This window comes from Microtus ochrogaster, chromosome 15, assembly GCF_000317375.1.
Source record: "Microtus ochrogaster isolate Prairie Vole_2 chromosome 15, MicOch1.0, whole genome shotgun sequence".
NCBI classification, from domain to species: Eukaryota; Metazoa; Chordata; class Mammalia; order Rodentia; family Cricetidae; genus Microtus; species Microtus ochrogaster.
In genome coordinates this window covers 38,441,504-38,459,816 of record NC_022017.1, presented here as the reverse complement: position 1 = coordinate 38,459,816, position 18,313 = coordinate 38,441,504, and the positions used below count along the sequence as shown (strand labels likewise).

At 43.8% G+C, this 18,313-nt stretch overlaps 1 protein-coding gene across 9 annotated transcripts in view; it reads right to left on the bottom strand.

The window, feature by feature from the left end:
- Asap1 (ArfGAP with SH3 domain, ankyrin repeat and PH domain 1) overlaps window positions 1-18,313 on the bottom strand; it is a 287,931-nt gene that overhangs the window by 18,818 nt on the left and 250,800 nt on the right. For 5 of the 9 annotated variants that reach the window (XM_026782793.1, XM_026782794.1, XM_005354549.2 and 2 more), the window contains 5 exons: window positions 16,498-16,613; window positions 16,310-16,377; window positions 14,381-14,488; window positions 12,308-12,530; window positions 2,507-2,677 (listed from right to left, as the gene is read on the bottom strand). In XM_026782793.1, coding sequence (XP_026638594.1) covers window positions 2,507-2,677; window positions 12,308-12,530; window positions 14,381-14,488; window positions 16,310-16,377; window positions 16,498-16,613 — 686 coding nt within the window. The remainder of the gene's footprint in view (window positions 1-2,506; window positions 2,678-12,307; window positions 12,531-14,380; window positions 14,489-16,309; window positions 16,378-16,497; window positions 16,614-18,313) is intronic. The other 4 variants (XM_026782796.1, XM_026782795.1, XM_026782797.1 and 1 more) reach the window with 1 other exon arrangement.

The following is an 18,313-nucleotide window of genomic DNA, read 5'->3' as shown; positions in this document are numbered from 1 at the left end:
GTCCAGGTTTAGTAAGGTGAGCATCCAAACAGGCAGTAACTTCTTAAACCCACCCTCCTCCCTTTTTTTTTGGTTTCCTGAGACAGGGCTTCTCTGTGTAGTCCTGAAACTCCCTTTGTAGACCAGGCTGTTCTTACACTCAGAAACTTTTCTGCCTCTGTCTCCCAAGTGCTGGGATTAAAGGTATGTGACACCAATCTGGCTGACAGTAACTTTTTTTTTTTCAAGACCAGGTTTCTCTGTAGCTTTGGAGCCTGTCCTGGAAGTAGCTCTGTAGACCAGGCTGGCCTCAAACTCACAGAGACCCGCTTGCCTCTGCCTCCCAAGTACTGGGATTAAAGGCATGCGCCACCACCACCTGGTGACAGTAACTTTTATAATAAGGTAACAACTGAGTTTCTATGGGAAAAGGCCTTATCCCCAATATTGTGATAAAAAGAAAAGCCAGGTGCTAGAGAGCTGGAAAACAGAAATGACATGAATTGATTTGAGGGCTGTTTCTGTTTCCATAAGGAGCACAGTAAAGCACACAGGAAGCAAGCAGAGGATCAAAGCTCAGTGAAGTCTGCGAAGAATCTTCACTGTGGGATGAAGTCCACAGAAAGCCTGTAGGGTCTGGGGGATGTTATCTGGCAAAGTCTGGTTTTTAACAGATCTGGGACTCTTGGAAGCCTTGGAATGCAGTATCCTGTGTGCCTTCAATCGTTTGCCTTGATTATTTCTGATCATGCAGATCCATCTCAAAGGTGTCCTGAGTTGACTTCTTTATGTATTCTCACACTCCATTTTCCGGCATGCCCATATGCACTTTGATAAGACAGTAATGCAGACTCCTCTGAATGCCTCATAATACCGTGAGCTCCTTGGGAACAAGGAACTGAGATGGCTCAAGCAACAGAAATGACAGGTGTCCTGGGTAGGTCTGCTGACTCAGAGGAGTGGCTACAACACACACACACACACACACACACACACACACACACACACACACACACACACACACACCACATTCTGTGGTATTTGGGACAGACTGTGATAGTTTTAAAGTGTATATTCTGGCTTTTCTTCAGCAACTAAACAAAACAAATCAGAACAATTCAGCTAAGCTTTTGAAAAATTCTTATGTCCAATGTCCATTACACTGAATTACTTATCAGGTGTTAAGCACAATTTATAAAAAGGGAAAGAAAAAAGCCACAATGGAATCCTCTGATGGGAACAGGTAAGACACAGACCAGTGTGCTCATTTGGCAGAGTTCATGTGTGTGGGTCAGGCTGTGCTGGGCTACTGGATGATGGTGACCTATGTGCTGCAGCCAGGATAGCAGGCAAGGTGAAGGTATTGCTGTTGGTGTTGCCGGTAGTAGTGTTTTGTAGACAAGATAAGTCCATGCAGCCAGTGTCCAGCTCACTCTGGCTAAGGCTACTCATTCTTAAAGAGATTCCTGAATATCCAGTTTGTGGCACACGGTATTCCACACAAGTGAGAACAGACAAAGATGGTTCTCTCATGGAGCTCTCATTTTAGCAGGGTAGGCAAAACATGCAAAGAATTTAACTCTGATAGTGTTCTGGAAGAAAACAGAAAGGAGCCAAGGAGGCAAACTGGCGAGAATGCCAAAAAAGATGAGGTCCTTGGATAGAGCACATGATGAGACCAGGAGGTGATGGGTCCAGGACAGAGTAGAGACCCTCCCGCACAGTGCTTTGATATAAGAAGCCAGCTCTTGTCTGAAGCTCAGCAGGAAGTCCTTAAAGGTGTGAAGAAGCAAGTCTAAGGTAGATTTCAGTTTTACAAGAAAATTATTCTGGTTATCACAAAGGAGTGGATTTTTTGTTTTTCTTTTCTTCTTTTTTTCTTTTTCTGATACTGGGATTGAACCCAGGGCCTTGTGCAAATTAGACAATCACTCTAGTTAGCATGAAGACAGTCCCTAACCTTAGTCCATTATTTCGCTGTTCTGAGTTCTATGAGAGCCATAATTCCCACTTCAAACAGTTGCTATTCTTGCTGAGACTTAGGATATGCTCAGTTCCTGTGAGTATAATATTTGGCCCTCTACATCTGTGGGAGGAAAAAAGTACGTACTGAACATGGACCCCTTTTCTGTTTTCTTTAACCTCACATTTACACTCCATTAGACATGCTGTCTAGAGCGGGTTTAAAGTGTATATGTTCAGGTTATAGAAACACCATGCCACACTATATAAGAGGGACTGGGGCATCTGCAGATTTTGGTGTCTTGTGGTGTGTGTTCTAGAACCAGCTCCCTGATGATATCAGAGAACACTGTATTTATTACTATAGTTTTGAGTGGCCCCAAACTTTTCAAAATGTTTCCTGGCCTTAGAAGGCAGGTATAACCATATTCACATGTTTAAGACCTCGGTCAGGGTGTGTGCACTTTGGACGGTTTTCCTATCATGCAAACTGTCCAGTGACCAGTAGAGTCCCCCCGACTATCGGGCTCTGGGCAGCTTCGACCCTGACTTTAGGAAAACTTACCCCAAGGAATTGCGCCTTTGTTTGGGGGCCCATGAGGTAGTGGGCTGGGAGGGTCGGACAGGGTTCTCTTGTGTCCGGGTGGTGGGGGAGGAGGCCTCTTCTTGGACAGGGTGGAGCTGCCACTAGAGGTCTGCGTGCTTAGAGGGAGTGTAGAAGGTGGGCCAGTAGGACCTAGAAAGGAAATTGAACGGGGGCAGGAGGGTTAATCCCAGTCTCACAGACACAGAACAGTAAGTATGTAATCACTCATCAAAATGTGGGTAGAACATGGGAGTCCATCAGCCCACTGATTCACAAATGGATTTTAAGATCTGTGGTTAGCGGAATGTTCAGCCCTAACCAAAACATCTGTATCACATCCTCTCCTCCCAAGACTCAACCACCTTTGTGGGATAAGTATAAAGGCCAGAAGTGGTGAATGAGCACAAGGAAACTGTTTCCTGAACACAGCAGGAGGTTGCACATATGAATTCACAGCAGTTGAGGTAGCACTCATAAGACCTGTGCAAGTTGAAGCCAGGCAAGATTCCAGCATGGAGAGGGCAAGTGGGCACCAAGTCCTGCCCCTAGCTAAAGAGCTAGTGGTATTTGATAGCTGCTGGGACAGAGAGTCACTTTTCCTTAAAGGTGTGGTCCAAGATGGATTGTGACCACCATCCAATGAAGGCCATACATCCTAGAATAAATGTGTAGCACAGATTATACTTCATGGGTTTAAAAAATGGAAAGGCGAGGGACAAAGTTAATGGCTAGGGAAGGAGATGGATCTGAGAAAATGAGCCAGTGGTAAATATGATCAAAACACACTGTGTGAAGTTGTTGGGAACTAGGGAGAAAGAGCACAGTAAGAATTCAAGTGATAAATAGTGAGGAAAAAAAACTTGGTTAAAAAAATTACAAGAAAAGAAAAGAGTAAGTATTTCTAAGGAACAAAATCCCACCCAAGCCAGGTATGGTGGTACAAGCCTATGATCCCAACCTCTTGGGAGGTTAAGGGGGCGGGGGAATCAAGGAGTTCAAGAGTCACACACTCAGTCGGAAATGAGATGAGAGCTCATTTAAAAAGCAAGGCAAAGCAAAAACCCGGCAGTGGTAACAAATGCTGATCAACACCGAGGGCTCAAGGATTCCGTCCCTCAGGCAGATGCAATGGTAAAAAGAAAGCACACACATATTTCAGCCAGTAACTCACTCACTGGAAATCACAGAATCTACTTAAGAGGAAGGCATACTCCACTGCCACCAAGACCAAGAGAGGGGCTGGGAGAGTCAGTGCCCACAGGCTGAGGGATTAGAGTGTTCAGTTAGCAGAGTTTTTAGTTCTACTACAGCTTTCCGCTTAGTCAGCAAACAAGTTTTCCTTAAAAAATTTCCCCTAAATAATGAGGGATCTAAACTGACCTAGAAAAAACAATTTGGAAAACTTTTTGTTCTAATATTGTATTATTCTGGAAATCCCAAACCATATGTCGTACTGAAAGTCTGAACGGCAGCTAATGAAGTTGGTTCTGCAGCAGTCAGGGGGGTATCAATACACATTCTTGAAGTGAGTGTGTATGCCAGGCACTGTGCTGGGCACTGGCATGGGTATTTCTTCAGAAAATACAGCTATAAAAAAAAAAAAGAAAGAAAATACAGCTATAGGCCTGCTTTAACCATGTCGACAAATATTTGGGGGGGGGGAAGTGAAGCCAAACAGGAGGGGAAGGAAGCTAAGAATACTGTCATGCCAAATGCTTGACTTGGGCAGGAGATACTTGGTAATCCAGAAATGTTCCAAAGAAGTTTTTACATTCTGTATGAAAAGAAAATCTTAATTACTGCTGGCCTTCTTCCTGCACAAACTTAAGATAGTTTTAATTATTAATTAATAGTTAGTACTAGTGGGGATTAGGTCACAAGTTTTCAAAGATAGCCTAATTGTGGCAGTAAACAATGCTCATCTGAGTAAAGCAGCAGTCTGCATTAGGATTAAATGACCATAGTAACAGAACAGATTCTGATGTGCCGCACTACAGTATTTTATGGTTACTTTAAACCAATGCCTAGTCACACTATTAGTTACTCAAGTTTTAGAAACCATTTTCACAATAAGGAGACTTTTAACTACATCCTGGCACCTGTGCAATGCTTTGCCATCTTCAACAGTGGTGTCTGCATATTATTCTTTTAACTGTTAATATAACTCCGTGAGATAGATCTGATGCTGGCTATCATGCATCCAAGAAAAGAGGTTTGGCATGGCAGATCCCACTGGACAGGAACAAAGCAGGTCCAGGAATGGGAGAGGCACTTGTCCTAGCAGTCAGTGCTATTGGATCCTCCGGTCCAGGGCAGCACTTTCTGTGTGGCTCACGAGAAAAATGGCAATGTTCAGTATGAGGAAAAGGAAGTAAATTCAAAATAGATAATTGACAATGGTGAGTTTCTCTTGTACTTTCATCTTTACTGCCATCTAGAGACGATCTGGTGAAGTGCATCTTATGAAAGGCCACATGATACTGCAGCAAATTTTGTCCAGTACTAAATACTGAAGCAAGATGCTATGTGTATGTGACTTCAGGGATAATTGCATACAGTAGTCACCCAGGCACTACCAACCAAGCAGAATCCAGATCCAAAGATCTAGGGAGTTGGCCAAAGAAGACGCGAAGCTACAACTCAGTGAACTATGATCTGATTCTGGCCCAGGCGTTCAGCCCTGAAAACAGCTTGCTTCTCTGACTACACTAAGCCTTTCTGTATAGGATCCTTAGACACACAGTGGGGATCTTTTCAATCTCTTACCCTCATCTTAAAATGAAAAAAAAAAACCACAATATTTTTATTAATTATTTGAGAATTTTATACAATATACTTTGTTGCCCTTCTTTAAAAAAAGGGGATTCAGATGTAACCTTATCCAGAACTTTTCTTTACTACCTCCTTTTTCTCTGGAGTGAATGCTACTAATGTCTGGACTTCAACAAGGTTTCTAGGAACTAGAATGTCCCCTGCTTTGCACCATAGCAACTGCTCTTTTTCCTTCCCTACCTGCACACTTCCACAGAGGAGAAGAACTGCCTATCTGTCTCCCAGTGCTGGTGCCTGCCATAGCCTGGGCACTCAATACACATCCATGCAAAAAAATTCCTGGTGCAAGCCAGCAGGATGATTTTCCTGTATGTTGCGCGTTTAGGTTTCAATCAAGTAGAAAACTCAGGTCTTCTACTTCAAGACCAACTAAAAGTGAAACTTTCAAATTTCACAGAAAATTATCTACACAGGTTTTCGAAAAGCTCATCTGTAGAGCTGTAATTTGCACATTCTAACATGCCCTACAGAAGACTTAATGACTAAAGTTATATTTAAGTAACTCTGGTAATGTTGATAAAAGTCCTATTTTCCTAACGGTTTTCCTTTTACATTTTTTATTCAATAAGTTGTCTTATGTCCATTGGGTACACTACACTGATTTGAAACGCGCACACAGTGTAGAATGGTTCAACTAGCGAATTAACATTCATCATCTCGTATACTTACTGTAGTGAGAACACTCAGTCTACCACTCTTGACGATTTTCAAGACTACAATTCATTATTATTTGTTATAATAACATGCTCTACAAACATCCCTTAAATTTATATGGCTGATCCTCCCATATAACAAATCCAATTTTTTAATAGTATGGTAGTTAAAGGACTGGGAAGTGTATGTTAATCACTGTAACAAGCAGTATATAAAGGCAGGCACTGTATAATTACATAGAGAAAGACTTTGGAAGGAAGGAGCTGTCAGAGTGACAAGAACAGCCTTAGCTTTTCATGTGCCCTCAGTCTCTTTCTGATAAAAGTATTGCTTCTGTAACCATTATGTATACACCACCACCACCCTCCCCATGCAAGAGAAATCAGGCTTTCCTCTTCTTCCTTTTCCATAACCAGAAGTCAGGTTGACTTGACCAAAGAGCCTGAGTCAATGGTCCCTGTTGAAGACAAAGCTCTTGGTTAGCCCGAGGTGTTTCATGTGAGGTGTTTAAGCAAAAAATCTGGTACATCACAGCTTCCTTTCTGAACACCGTTTTTCTTTTTGGTGTGTGTGTGGGGGGGGTTTGAGACAGAGTTCCTTCTTAGCTTTGGAGTCTGTCCTGGAACATGCTTTTGTAGACCAGGCTGGCCTCAAACTCACAGAGATCTGCCTGCCTCTGCCTCCCGAGTGCTGGGATTAAAGGTGTGCACCACCACTGCCCGGCCCTGAATGTCTATTTTAACTGTAAGGTCTGGTTAGTTTGGGTGTATAAAGTTTCTATTCATTTACAAGTTTTTATTTAAAAAAAAATAATAACACTTTAATAATTATTAAAATAATAATAAAAGGGAATGTGAGAAATTTATAAAGGTCACCAAAACAATAAAAACCATAAAGCCCAAGCTAAATACAAATCCAATGTGACTGAAAGGCAAAGTCCATGAGTTGTTATATGAAGCTACTCACAGGGTTGTCCCAGGAGACACAAGTCCCAGAAATGACAAAGCATCAGGCTATGAGCACTGCTGCTGAAAATCCCAGGTTTGTCTGACTCAGCCAGTGGTGCCTTTCCCGATGGCAAGCCACGGCAGTAAGCCGAGTGGTCTGTGTCTCTGCACTTGTCTCTGACTTCTACCACCGACCTCTGAGAAGGAGATACTGTGCATAAAATGCTTGCACAGCTGTATTTAGTAGAACTGTTACAGACATTTTATACAGGGCTCTTCAGCAAGTGAACTGTCACCTCCCTAGGACATGTGGTCTAGTTTTGTGTGTGCCTACTCCTTACGTTAGCTATATATTTTTGGGGTATACGTTCACTGATTCTTTCTTATAAATTTAATAGCCCCTGACACAGATGAACACCATTCTCTTACAATGTGCTAAGAAAACCTATACATAGGCCCTGTCCTAGAGGAGTTTTAACTGGGACAGGATGAAATGCAAATCTTGTCCTTCAAAGCAGCAAGCTTAGCTCTCCTCTTGCATCGCCCCCTACTGACCCGATGGCGCATTTCGTGCTTGCTTTCTTACTATTGTGTGAGCTCACAAAGACATTCTTCGCTCTGTCCTGTATTTCTGCTCCTGAAATAGTTGTGGAATGAGCACACTCTGGCAGAACTGTGCAGACTCATTTGCTCGCCACTTTACTGTGTATGCTCAAAGCAGTGACTCAGCAAGGCAAATGCCAAATCCTTCCTTCTGGATAAAGATCCTGAAACTCAGCAGAGTCAACTAAATACAGGATTAGAGACACGGGGCTAGACTGGCCTTTAAGGAGAAGGAATCCTGGGGGCTTGGTGAGCAGAGGAAAGGGAGCTTCCTGGAGAGGGAAGGAAGTTGGAAAGGCTTTCTAGGATCTGAGTCTGCCCAAGTAGCTGAGGTCTGGCCTGACACAGATGGAGCCATCTGAAGGTTTTTTAACTCTCAAACCATATTCCTTGATTAATGAAGGTGGTTAGTATTGCTACCTAAACCGATGGCTCAATATTCTTTGTGGTACCAGGTTATCTATCATCAACAGCATCTACTGTGGCTTGCAGTACTAGGTATGGCGCTGCTTTTACACAAGTTGCTCCTGTAGCAGACTGAGGTTAGAGCCTATGTGAGGTAGGAGGTCTCCATCATAGGATGTATGAGGGTCAGGGTTTGTATTCTCAAGTATCCACGTGCTGTTTAGGGCAGTAATAATTCTGGATTCCAGCAGTAGTTGTTCCTGTTTCTAAAAGTTTAAAAATTTAGTTCTTCAAAGCAACTACTGCTCACTGAGATTAATCATTCCTTACTTTATAATCATAGTTCCCTGAAGACTTCTTTCCCCTCCTTTTCCTTCCTTTCTTTTTCTTTCTTTCTTTTTTTCTTTCTTTTCTTTCTTTCTTTCCCCCCCCCCCCAGACAGGGTTTCTCTGTGTAGTTCTGGCTGTCTTGGAAATCCCTTTGTAGACGAGGCTGGTTCCAAACTCACAGAAATCCACCTGCCTCTGCCTCTGCCTCCTGAGTGTGGGGATTAAAGGTGCACATCATGATGCCCAGCTGAAAACTCCTTTCTTAAAAGAGGCAGTGGCAGAGAGAGGTACCAAAGCTAGGCAGAGGACCAACCTGATGGATCACATGGTGCCTGGTATTGTACCAAGAGTTTCCTACAGTTCTCAATTATCTCTACCACTCTTGTGAGAGGCAATGATTTCACGTTGTATTTAAATTTATGCCAGTGACACACAAAAGGCGTGAAGGTGAACATGGCAGACAGCCATGGTTCTAAACCTTACAATCACTGTGAAACAGTGAAGTCAACCAAGCATAAGCAAGCAATATGTACCTGCACATCCTCATTTCTGTGGGATGGGCTGTGCAGCTCTGCTGTTCCCCATGTTCTGCCACTCCAGAAGCAGCTGCAGCCACAGCCCAGCAGACCTAACAGGGGTGTCTTGGAGCAGTGAGTATTTCACATGTTCCAAAATCATGTCTCCATACATTGTGTCGATGGGTACTGAGGACTACTCCATGAAAGGGAAAGAGTGGGTTTCACTTGACGAGGAAAGAAGACATCTGAGCTGACAAGCGGCAGACTGATTTAACTCTCTCCTACTTCAGCTCTGTATGATCTGCAGAGAATTTTTTTCCAGGGCTCAGTTTCACAAACGTGTAACAGGATACAGGCAGTGCTTGTCCTTCAGGATTCTCTTAGCTTTAATATAAACACTAAGTTCTATGCTAGCATTTAAAGTGTTGGGTAGGGGCTGCTGATCTTGAGGAATATCTGCACACTTAGCTCCTGAGTTCTGAGACTCACTAGGGTGCCACTCAAGTACAGGAGGCATTGGCTGATAGCAATTTAGATCAACCTTCCTGAATTCTAATGAAGCAGCTGGAGGGCTTTGAAAATATTCCATAGCTGGGTTCAGAAGAATTCTCTCTCTTGCTGCCTTTTATACTCCTCTTATTTGTGGGGACTTTGTCAGAGGTATCACTTCTGACATAGGAAGCCATTATCCAGAGATTCCTAAATTTAGGTCTGTGGGGACAGCTTCTACTATAGTCAAGGACCAGGGCTTTCCTTGCTGTGAAGAGAAAGCAATTCTAATCCCAAGGACGACTGATTGAAGACAGCTTTGTTCTCACGCAGATGGTTCTGCCAGTTAGCTGGATGGATTGGGAAAAACACAGGGACTACAACACACAAGTACCTCTGCACAGGGTGTCAGCTGGCTTTTTAACAGTGGTCTCTAAGAATTCCAGCTTAAACAGTACAAGTTCTCCACATGTGAGAGCATGAGAGCCCAGCTGGCTAAGGGCAGCTATGGGTCAGTGCCTGGTAACTGTCATTAGAGACTCTGTCTGCATCAGCATTAGACAGTCCAATGCTGGGAATCTGATGTCCCAGGGGAAGTGCCAACAGTCAGCAGAACAAGTTCCATTTTCAAGCATGGGCTTTATTTGTAAAGGGAAGGGGTAGGGGGCCTATCTCCTCAGTTAACTGTGGTTGCTATCGCCAAATCTCTAAGCCCGTTTCAGCAGCTGACCCATTAAATAAACGTAGTCTTTGTTTTCTGGGTCTTTGTTATAGAGCTAGTTAGAATTTATTCAGTGCAGGCCAGTGATGCCTGGCACTAAGCCAGATAGAGCACTTTATGGTTTTCTACGTCCCAGTGAGATAAAATTACAGAAGGAGGTTGCAGGAGGTGGGGGTGGGGTGTGTTGGTTCTTGGGTTCTGGTGTCAGGGAAGACTCTCTGAACAGGTGCAGGCTCTGCCTGTCAAGACAGGCCCATGAAATCATTCGGAGTCCATTTTTCCATCATATAATCAGGCTTGGCGGCTCCTCTCTGTCTTGTTGTTAGAAATGTGATTTGCTGGGGTACAGGTTTTGCAGAGGGAGAACAGCCCAGGGCTCACACAGTATGGATTTGTAGCTGTATTTGTTAGTGGTCTTTAAAAGCGTGCTCTAGCAGACTGCAGAATGGTAGAAACTCTTGGCTTCCACGTGCTTTACTGTTAAGGCCACTGGTTGTCTTTGATGAGAACTGCTCATGCCAAAGTCTTATTGTAACGTTCCCTATTATTTAAGATCTACAAGGCCATTTGGGGTCTCTCTAAGAACACAGCTCCCATTTATAACACGATTTCAATGGAGAATAAGCTGTGAAAAAACAGTTTTGAATAAAGCTCACATTTGCCAGAAAATAGCACCAGTGTGATTCAAATAGGCCTGTCATTGTATACCAGGAGGCGCGGCAAACCTGTGTTGGGAGAATCCCTCATTTGGACTCTGGCAGCTATAGCTTTGAGCACCTCATAGCTGTAGCCCTGGGAGTAATAACCATTGATGCTGTTAGCATTTCTGCACTTTACTAACCCTCTACACTGACTGGAAGAAGACAAAGGGCAAGTGTTTTGTGGTAACAGAGCAGGAACCATCTCCACTGGCCTGAGACGCAAGGCTGGTGGTGAAGATATCTGTAACATACAGAGTAACAACAGCCTAGGCAATCCTCCCCAAGTCTCTGGGAAAACAACATCACCCAGGGTATAAGACTGTGGGTTCTGTTCATACAGGATCTGGCTAAGGATTCCGGGTAGATGAGAACCTTAGGCAGTTAGTCACTCAGCATTTGTGAGCTCTAATCCCTAATTTGCTAGACACCAATAACCGTAGTACCTACCTCATTCGGAATTCTTAGGATGAATAAGAGCTTGGTGTATGACTTCTCATGAGGCAAGTGTCTCATAAATACTACCTACCACTATGACAACCCCCACTCCACTTTTGATCCAGGGTCTCAAGAAATCCAGGTTGTTCTCAAACTTGCTATAAAGTCAGCCAATAGTGATCATGAATTTCTGGCCATTTCATTGTTTACTGTACCAGCCAATTAAATAGGGCTATTATAGCTATGGATATTGCTATGGTAGTGCAGCTTTTTTTTTTTAAATCAGTAATAGTAATTCATTTGACTAGGAATCCTGTAAGTAGTAGGGACAGCAAGTGAAAGAAGAATTATAAAGGAAACTAATCGTATGGTAGGTATTTCATATTTTAGAGTGGAAAGCAATAAAAGAAAAGGGAAATGAATATTGAAGTTGTAAAAAGAATGTAAGTAATTTGATTAAGAAGCATGAAGGTAGCTGGGCGGTGCTGGTGAACACCTTTAATCTCAGCACTTGTGAGGCCAAGGCAGGTGTATCTCTGAGTTAGAGGCTAGCCTGGTCTACAGAGCTAGTTCCAGGACAGCCAGGGCTACATAAAAAACCCTGTCTCAAAAAAACAAAACAAAACAAAACAATGCATGAAGTTCAGGTTATATATGGAAGAATATCAATTATGCAATTGCTACATGCAATTTTACGCAGTGCTGGGGATCAGACCCAGGGCTTCGTATACAAAAGACAAGCTTTCTACCAACTGAGCTACCTCTTTAGTCCAGCAAGTCACATGTTTAACAGAGGCATCTCAGTAGAGAGAAAAGTAGCCTTTCAAAGACTCAAGAGTATAGTCCTACTACAAAGAGCACAGGCCATGTGGTACTCAGACTGGGTATTAGCTGTGTGACACTGAAAAGCTTCTTTATCTCTTTTAATCTTAGTTTCCTTTTTTGTAGGATAGGCACACATAATTCACAGGCGCTTACTACAAGATAACAAACCAGGAACACCCATGATACTACCTTTGCCACCAATGGTGCCTGAGAAACAAGTCTCAATTTCAAGCTATCCCTGACAGTATGTTCCATATTCTGCCCCTTAAAGCAGACTAGCAGCCATGAGGTCAAACCCACAAGCATTCCTTAAGCCCATACCTTTCCCGGCATTCCTAGGTGGCAAAGGGGGAGCCTCAGTGGTAGGTGATGTGGGTGAGTCTGTAGAGACGAAGATCTGGTTGGTGAAGGCTCCATAGGAGAGCCGCTGCTTGTCCCGTGGAGTGCTGAACCCTGGCAGTGCCAGCTTGTCCTGTGGTGAGATGCTGGAGGAGTGGCAGAAGCTCTGGGGTCTGGGCGAGCGCTCCTTTTTGATGGGGCTTGGCTGGTACAGGAAAGAACAGATGAGATGAGACTCAAGGACTGTCCCTGAGGTGTCCAGAGAGTGGACAAGGGTCACCTGGTTCCTGTGGCTCTCTGTGGGTATGCCAGCCATCAACACAGCTTCACAGCAGTGACACAGTGAAGGGAAGACTTTATACCTCCTACATCTTCATCACTAACAGTTCCACCAATGAGTGTCAGTCAGGGATCAATAGGGCATACCAGAGTTACAGGTCAGGTCACGATTATGTTTAGCCTTCAACAAACACCTCCCTGCAAAGGATGTGCCTGCCTCATTTGAACATTCCCAGTAACCTATGATCTGTTACACAAGGTTCTTTGCCCTGTACAAACCTTTTACCTTCACCTGTCTTCCACACTTGGCTTTGGGTGCTACCCACATGCCAATGGCTCGGATCTCTAAATCCCACCCTACATTACTGGGCTGCAAACCATTTCCAATCGCCCACGTAGTGTTTCACTAGCGCCATTCAAATATAACTGTAGCAATTACACGTCACCTGAATCTCCATGGAGACCTAAGACAGACCCTCTTAACTCATTCCCAGCATGTGATCTCTTCCCCCATCTCACTGTATATACTGGAGCAAAGGCTGGTGGGAAACCGAGTTCAGCTAATAAGCCTTTGCTGGTTTCTGACTGCTTAAGGTTGGGCCTAAAAAAAACCACTCCTGACCTTGCATGGCACCTCCTCCCCTTCCCCCTGGGGATGTTTCTCACTCACAGCAAGAGTTGATTTATCTTCCCTATTTTTCTCTGGCCAATGTCCACTTCTCTCAGAAACCTGTGTCTAGTGTTACTTTCTTGATGAGATGGTCAGGGCTCACCAAGGCTGCAGATCTAGAGCTCAGGAAGCCCCCAACCTCTCAGTGTGACAGGTACATTATCATCTGAATTATCATGTCTCTCCTTTTGAAAGGGGAGCTTTGGGACCTCTGCGTCTGAACACTCCTTACTTCCTGCTTGGCACACAGGAAATGCCTGGCACACACATGATAAACATGGCCAACTTTTGGAGGTACTTCAACACCACCAATGAGAGTCACCGGGACCTGGGCTTTAATCCTAGTGATGGTCTCTGTCACTAGAAAGCTTCAAAGATGTCAAGTCCTCTTTGTGTCTAAGTTTTCTCTGGGAACAATAACCACATTCCTGTGTGTTTCAGAAAAGACAGAGTTGCAAGAAAAATATTTAGTTCAACTTAGACCACATGTAAGTTCTTCATAAGTGACAGGAGTATTAGTTAGCTGTTTATAAGGCTAATTCTGTAACTTAACTAGGCTACAATGGTCTAGTTAAACATCAGTTTAGATGTAGATCCCCTCCCCCACAAAGTTTCTTTAGGTAGCCTTGGCTGTCCTGGAACTCACTCTGTAGATCAGGCTGGCCTTGAACTCAAAGAGACCCACCTGCCTCTACCTCCCAAGTGCTGGAATTAAAGGTGTGCGCCACCAATGCCTGGCAGATGTAGCTTTTAAAAGTGATTACAACTTAAATCAGTAGGATTTGGACTACCCTCCAAAATGTCAGTGAGCCTCATCTAGTCAGTCGAAGAGCTGAAGAAAAAGTGACCACAGGTCCCTAAAGAGCAAGGAATTTGGCTTTCAGAACCCCTTCAGCCTCAACTCTGTCACATCACTACTGCTGGACTTGCAGCCTGTTTGCTGGCTGGTCCCTCAGTTCTACGTGCCACTTCCTTCAAATGACTATTTCTCATCTTTCCATAGGTTCTGTTGTCTAGCTGTAAAGTGGCACCCAGCAGGGCCCAAGTCAATGTATTTCATAGACAGCGGCTCAGAAACTCTGGAAGGGCGCAGCCCTCCCACTCACTTTGTCATCCAGATCATCATCACTTTCATCCATTTCGTCTTGCCGAAGATTCCACTCATACTCCACGTGGACATGTGGGTTGAACTTTCCAGATTTAGCCTGGGAAAGCTGGAAGGAACAGCAAATGCACACCAGTTAATGTAAATGCTCAAATACTCCGATACACAAGCACCCCCTCACTTGTTCCCAAAGGATCAATGACATGGCCCAGTGGGCTCCACTCTAACCAGACAAGTTGGGAGGCTGCATGACTGGCTCTGGGACTGTGAAGACCTATCCACTGCTGGAATCTTTCTGAGTCTGACTGCATGATTTTCTCCAAAAGCAAACGTTTCCTTACTGCAAAGATCCTTAGAACTTCAGATTCTGGATTGGGAAATAAAATCAAGAGGCATCAGGTTTATGAGAAAGAGTTGGAAGTTTGAGCCAATCTGTGGTTCTCCTCTAGTTCATGAAGTGTGGGTAGAGAAAACAGTCTCAAAGGACCTGTACAAAATACAGGTACTGGAGAAATGGCTCTTGCTGTGCCTGCAGATAACCTAGGTCTGGTTCTTAGCACCACAATGACCTGTAATTCTAGTTCTAGATGATCCAGTGCCCTCTTGTGGTCACTACAGGCACCAGGTGCACAAGTGGTACTTAGACATACATGTAGGAAAAACACTCACACACACAAATTAAAAATAAATAATCTTATGGGACAATAAGAATACAAAATACAGCCAGCGAGTGCGGAGCAAGGCCTGGCACTAGGGAGGCCGAGGAAGGAAGATTAGAAGTTTGAAGCTATCCTCCTCATCTTCATTTCCTTTTCTCCTTTCCACTGCAGTCTCCCACAATGACTCAACCAAACAAAACAAGAAAGAAACGAAAGTATCAAAAGCAACAAAAAGTACAACTGCCAGGCCTGGAATCTGACACGCTGAAGAAATTTAAATTCAGTGGAATTTAATGTCTTTTCCTACCCTTTCTTTCTCATGTGCTAGGGCTGTAGCATCTGAAATGCAGTTATTTTTCTTATTACAATGCCATGCTATAAAGCTCAGGTTTGTCTTACGCTTGTGATCTTCCTACTTAAGCCTCCTAAGTGCTTGGATGATAGGCACACACCACTATTCCCAGTCCATTAAGATAAACTTAATTTAATTTAAGACTAAAGTCTTAAAAGGGTGGAAACTTGGGTATGGTTCTGAGAGGCAGGGCAGTTGGGAGGTGATGGAGATTAGATAAGGTTATCAGGAAAGAGCCACTAATACTGGTGACTTTAGAAGAGGGACAAAGATCAGGCATCACAGGCACTCCCATGTCTCTCATGTGTGATTAACTGTGAAAGGAAAAAGGCCACCACAGATGCAGCCCCTCTGCTCTGAACCATGGGTCCAAATAAACCTGTTTTCTTTACAGCTTGTCTAGTCTGTGATTTATGCTGCCAGCAACAGAGAGCAGCCATTATACACTATGGTTAAGAGAACCACGCTTATGTGGAGGTACAGAGTATTAGCCAAGAACTAGTGGGGTGAAAAAGCTGAGTGTGTACAGAAGGCTGGGAAGCAGGAGGGAGGATGGCGCTCAACATGCGGAGAACCATTACATTCAATAGTCTACTTGTCTAGTTTTTGAAAGTGACTCCCTAAATAGTTCTTTACCCTTAGCTGCAAGGCAGCAGACATCCTGGCAAATACAAAGCATGGTCCTAATCCTCAACCCCACCAAGGCTGTTCACCTCCAGTGTGACAACTAACTGCAGTTAGGAGACAAATCTATGGCTTCTCCACCCTTTCAAACGCACCTCAGTAGGTTCCTGTATTTTTTTTATCTAACATTTAGAAATAAAACAATTTGCTTCATCTTTTCCCAATTTCAGTCTTTCAGAATAACATTTCAAAGGCTACTGATGTCTAACAAAGCTCCCATCTCAGTTTTGCTTACCAGATCTTCACACTGGGTAGCCTTGAGTCTCTTGGCTATATCCAAGGCAGTTTCTCCATTTTGGTTAACTACAGTGAAAGAATGAAGTCAGTTAATTATCTAGAATACCATCTAAGAAGCAAGGAACATTAAGTGTGATGTATGTGCAGTCTCAGCCCCGGGGAACGTCCGAGAACGGCCGCACTCACCAATGTCCACGGTAGGCTTGCTCCTAAGCAGCAGCTTCAGACACTCCGGCTTGCCATACATGCTGCAGTAGTGCAGAACTGTATTCCCCACAGACGTCTGCTTATCCAGGTTCCCACTGAAAGAGTGCAATATTATTAGAAAGAGAGCTACAACAACTGAAAAGAGCGTGAGAATCGGTCCTCTCTCATCTGTGAGGTGTATGCACGTTTAAAAGCACAAATAGTGCTAAAGCTGTTTCCTGTTTTTCCCCTAAACCTAGCAGATCATACATATACCTATGGACACACTATAAAGCAGGTCTCATAAAAGATTAATCATAATAATAAGATGGAGTAATAAAATACTACAGTGAAAGCTATTTAAGATGCATGAATTGTTTTTCTGAGATTTTTCCATTTACTTCTATAGCCCATATGTGATTATGGGTAACAGAAACCTCAGAAAGGAGAACTGCATATAGACACAGATATACTCTAACGCTTCTCTGTCTCTTTTTTTCCCCCTCTAAGATAGGGTCTCACAATGCTGAGACCACCTTTGAACGCCTATGTGGCTCAGGGTGGTTTTAAACTTCCGATGCCCCTGCTGTACCCGTATGTTGAGATGGTAAGTGTGCACTATCATACTTGGCTTCTTCACATCTCTCCCCTTCCACCCACCGCCGGTACTCAAGGCCTTGTGCATACCAGGCAAGCACTGTCAACTGAGCCATATCCTCGGCTATACTAGCATTAAGATATTTTCATGTTAGTGTATGTACGAAGGTCAGAAGAAAATTTGTGGGAATTGGTTCTGTCCTTCTATGAGGGAATGTCTATGGGACAGTTTCTTGATTAATGATTGGTGTGGGAAGGCCAAGTCCACTTTGGGCAGTGCCACCTGTGGGCAGGTGGTGCTGAGTTTTATAAGAAGGCTGAGCAAGCCACTAAGCAGCATTTCTCTGTGGTTTCGGCCTCTGCTCCTGCTTGACTTCCTGTCCTGGGTTCCCCGGTGATGAGCTGTGATCAGGAAGTGTAGGCTAAATAGCACGTTCCTCCCAAGTTACTTTTAGTAATGGTGTTTATCACAGCAACAGAGAGCACACTAGGACATGCGAGAGGTTATTTTGGCTGTTGTTATTGTTTTGTTTTTCCAGACAGGGCATTATACAGTCCTGGCTGTCCTGGAACTAGCTCTTGCAGACCAGGCCAACTTCAAACTCAGAGATCATCCTGCTTCTGCTTCCCGAGTGCTGGGATTAAAGGTGAGTGCCACCACCACCCGGCTAAATAAATTTATTTATGTAAAACTCTGTGCTGGCACATGCAACCAAACACGCGACAGCATGGTGATATCCTTACTCTGAAGGTCTGCCTCTGCCTTGGTGTGTGAGGGTAACAGGAAGCTGTCAGACATTCTGGACTCTGCCACTCCCTGCCCACTCTGTGGATGGCGCAGCGAGAGCCTTCTTTAAGAGACTGTCATGTCATCAGGCTTTAGCTGCTGTGTCATCATCTTTCCGGTACTAATCATTTACTTCTTAATCTTTTTATTTTTCCCCCTTTCAAGTAGGGCCAAATATGGCCCTGTGTACTCCAGGCTGGCCTTAAACTTGTGGTTCTCTTGTTTTTGTCTCCCAAGGAGCTGGGACTACAGTTATGTGTCAATGAGCTTAATCTTATAACCATGTGCTAATACTAAACTTAAAGACCACACAAACAGAACATCTGTGATGTTTCTAACATCACGTCTAAGCTGTAAGATACAAACCGACAGTAATAGCACTGACTACTGTGGGACAGACACTGTTGACTGTTGCTTAGTTTTGCTTTTTTT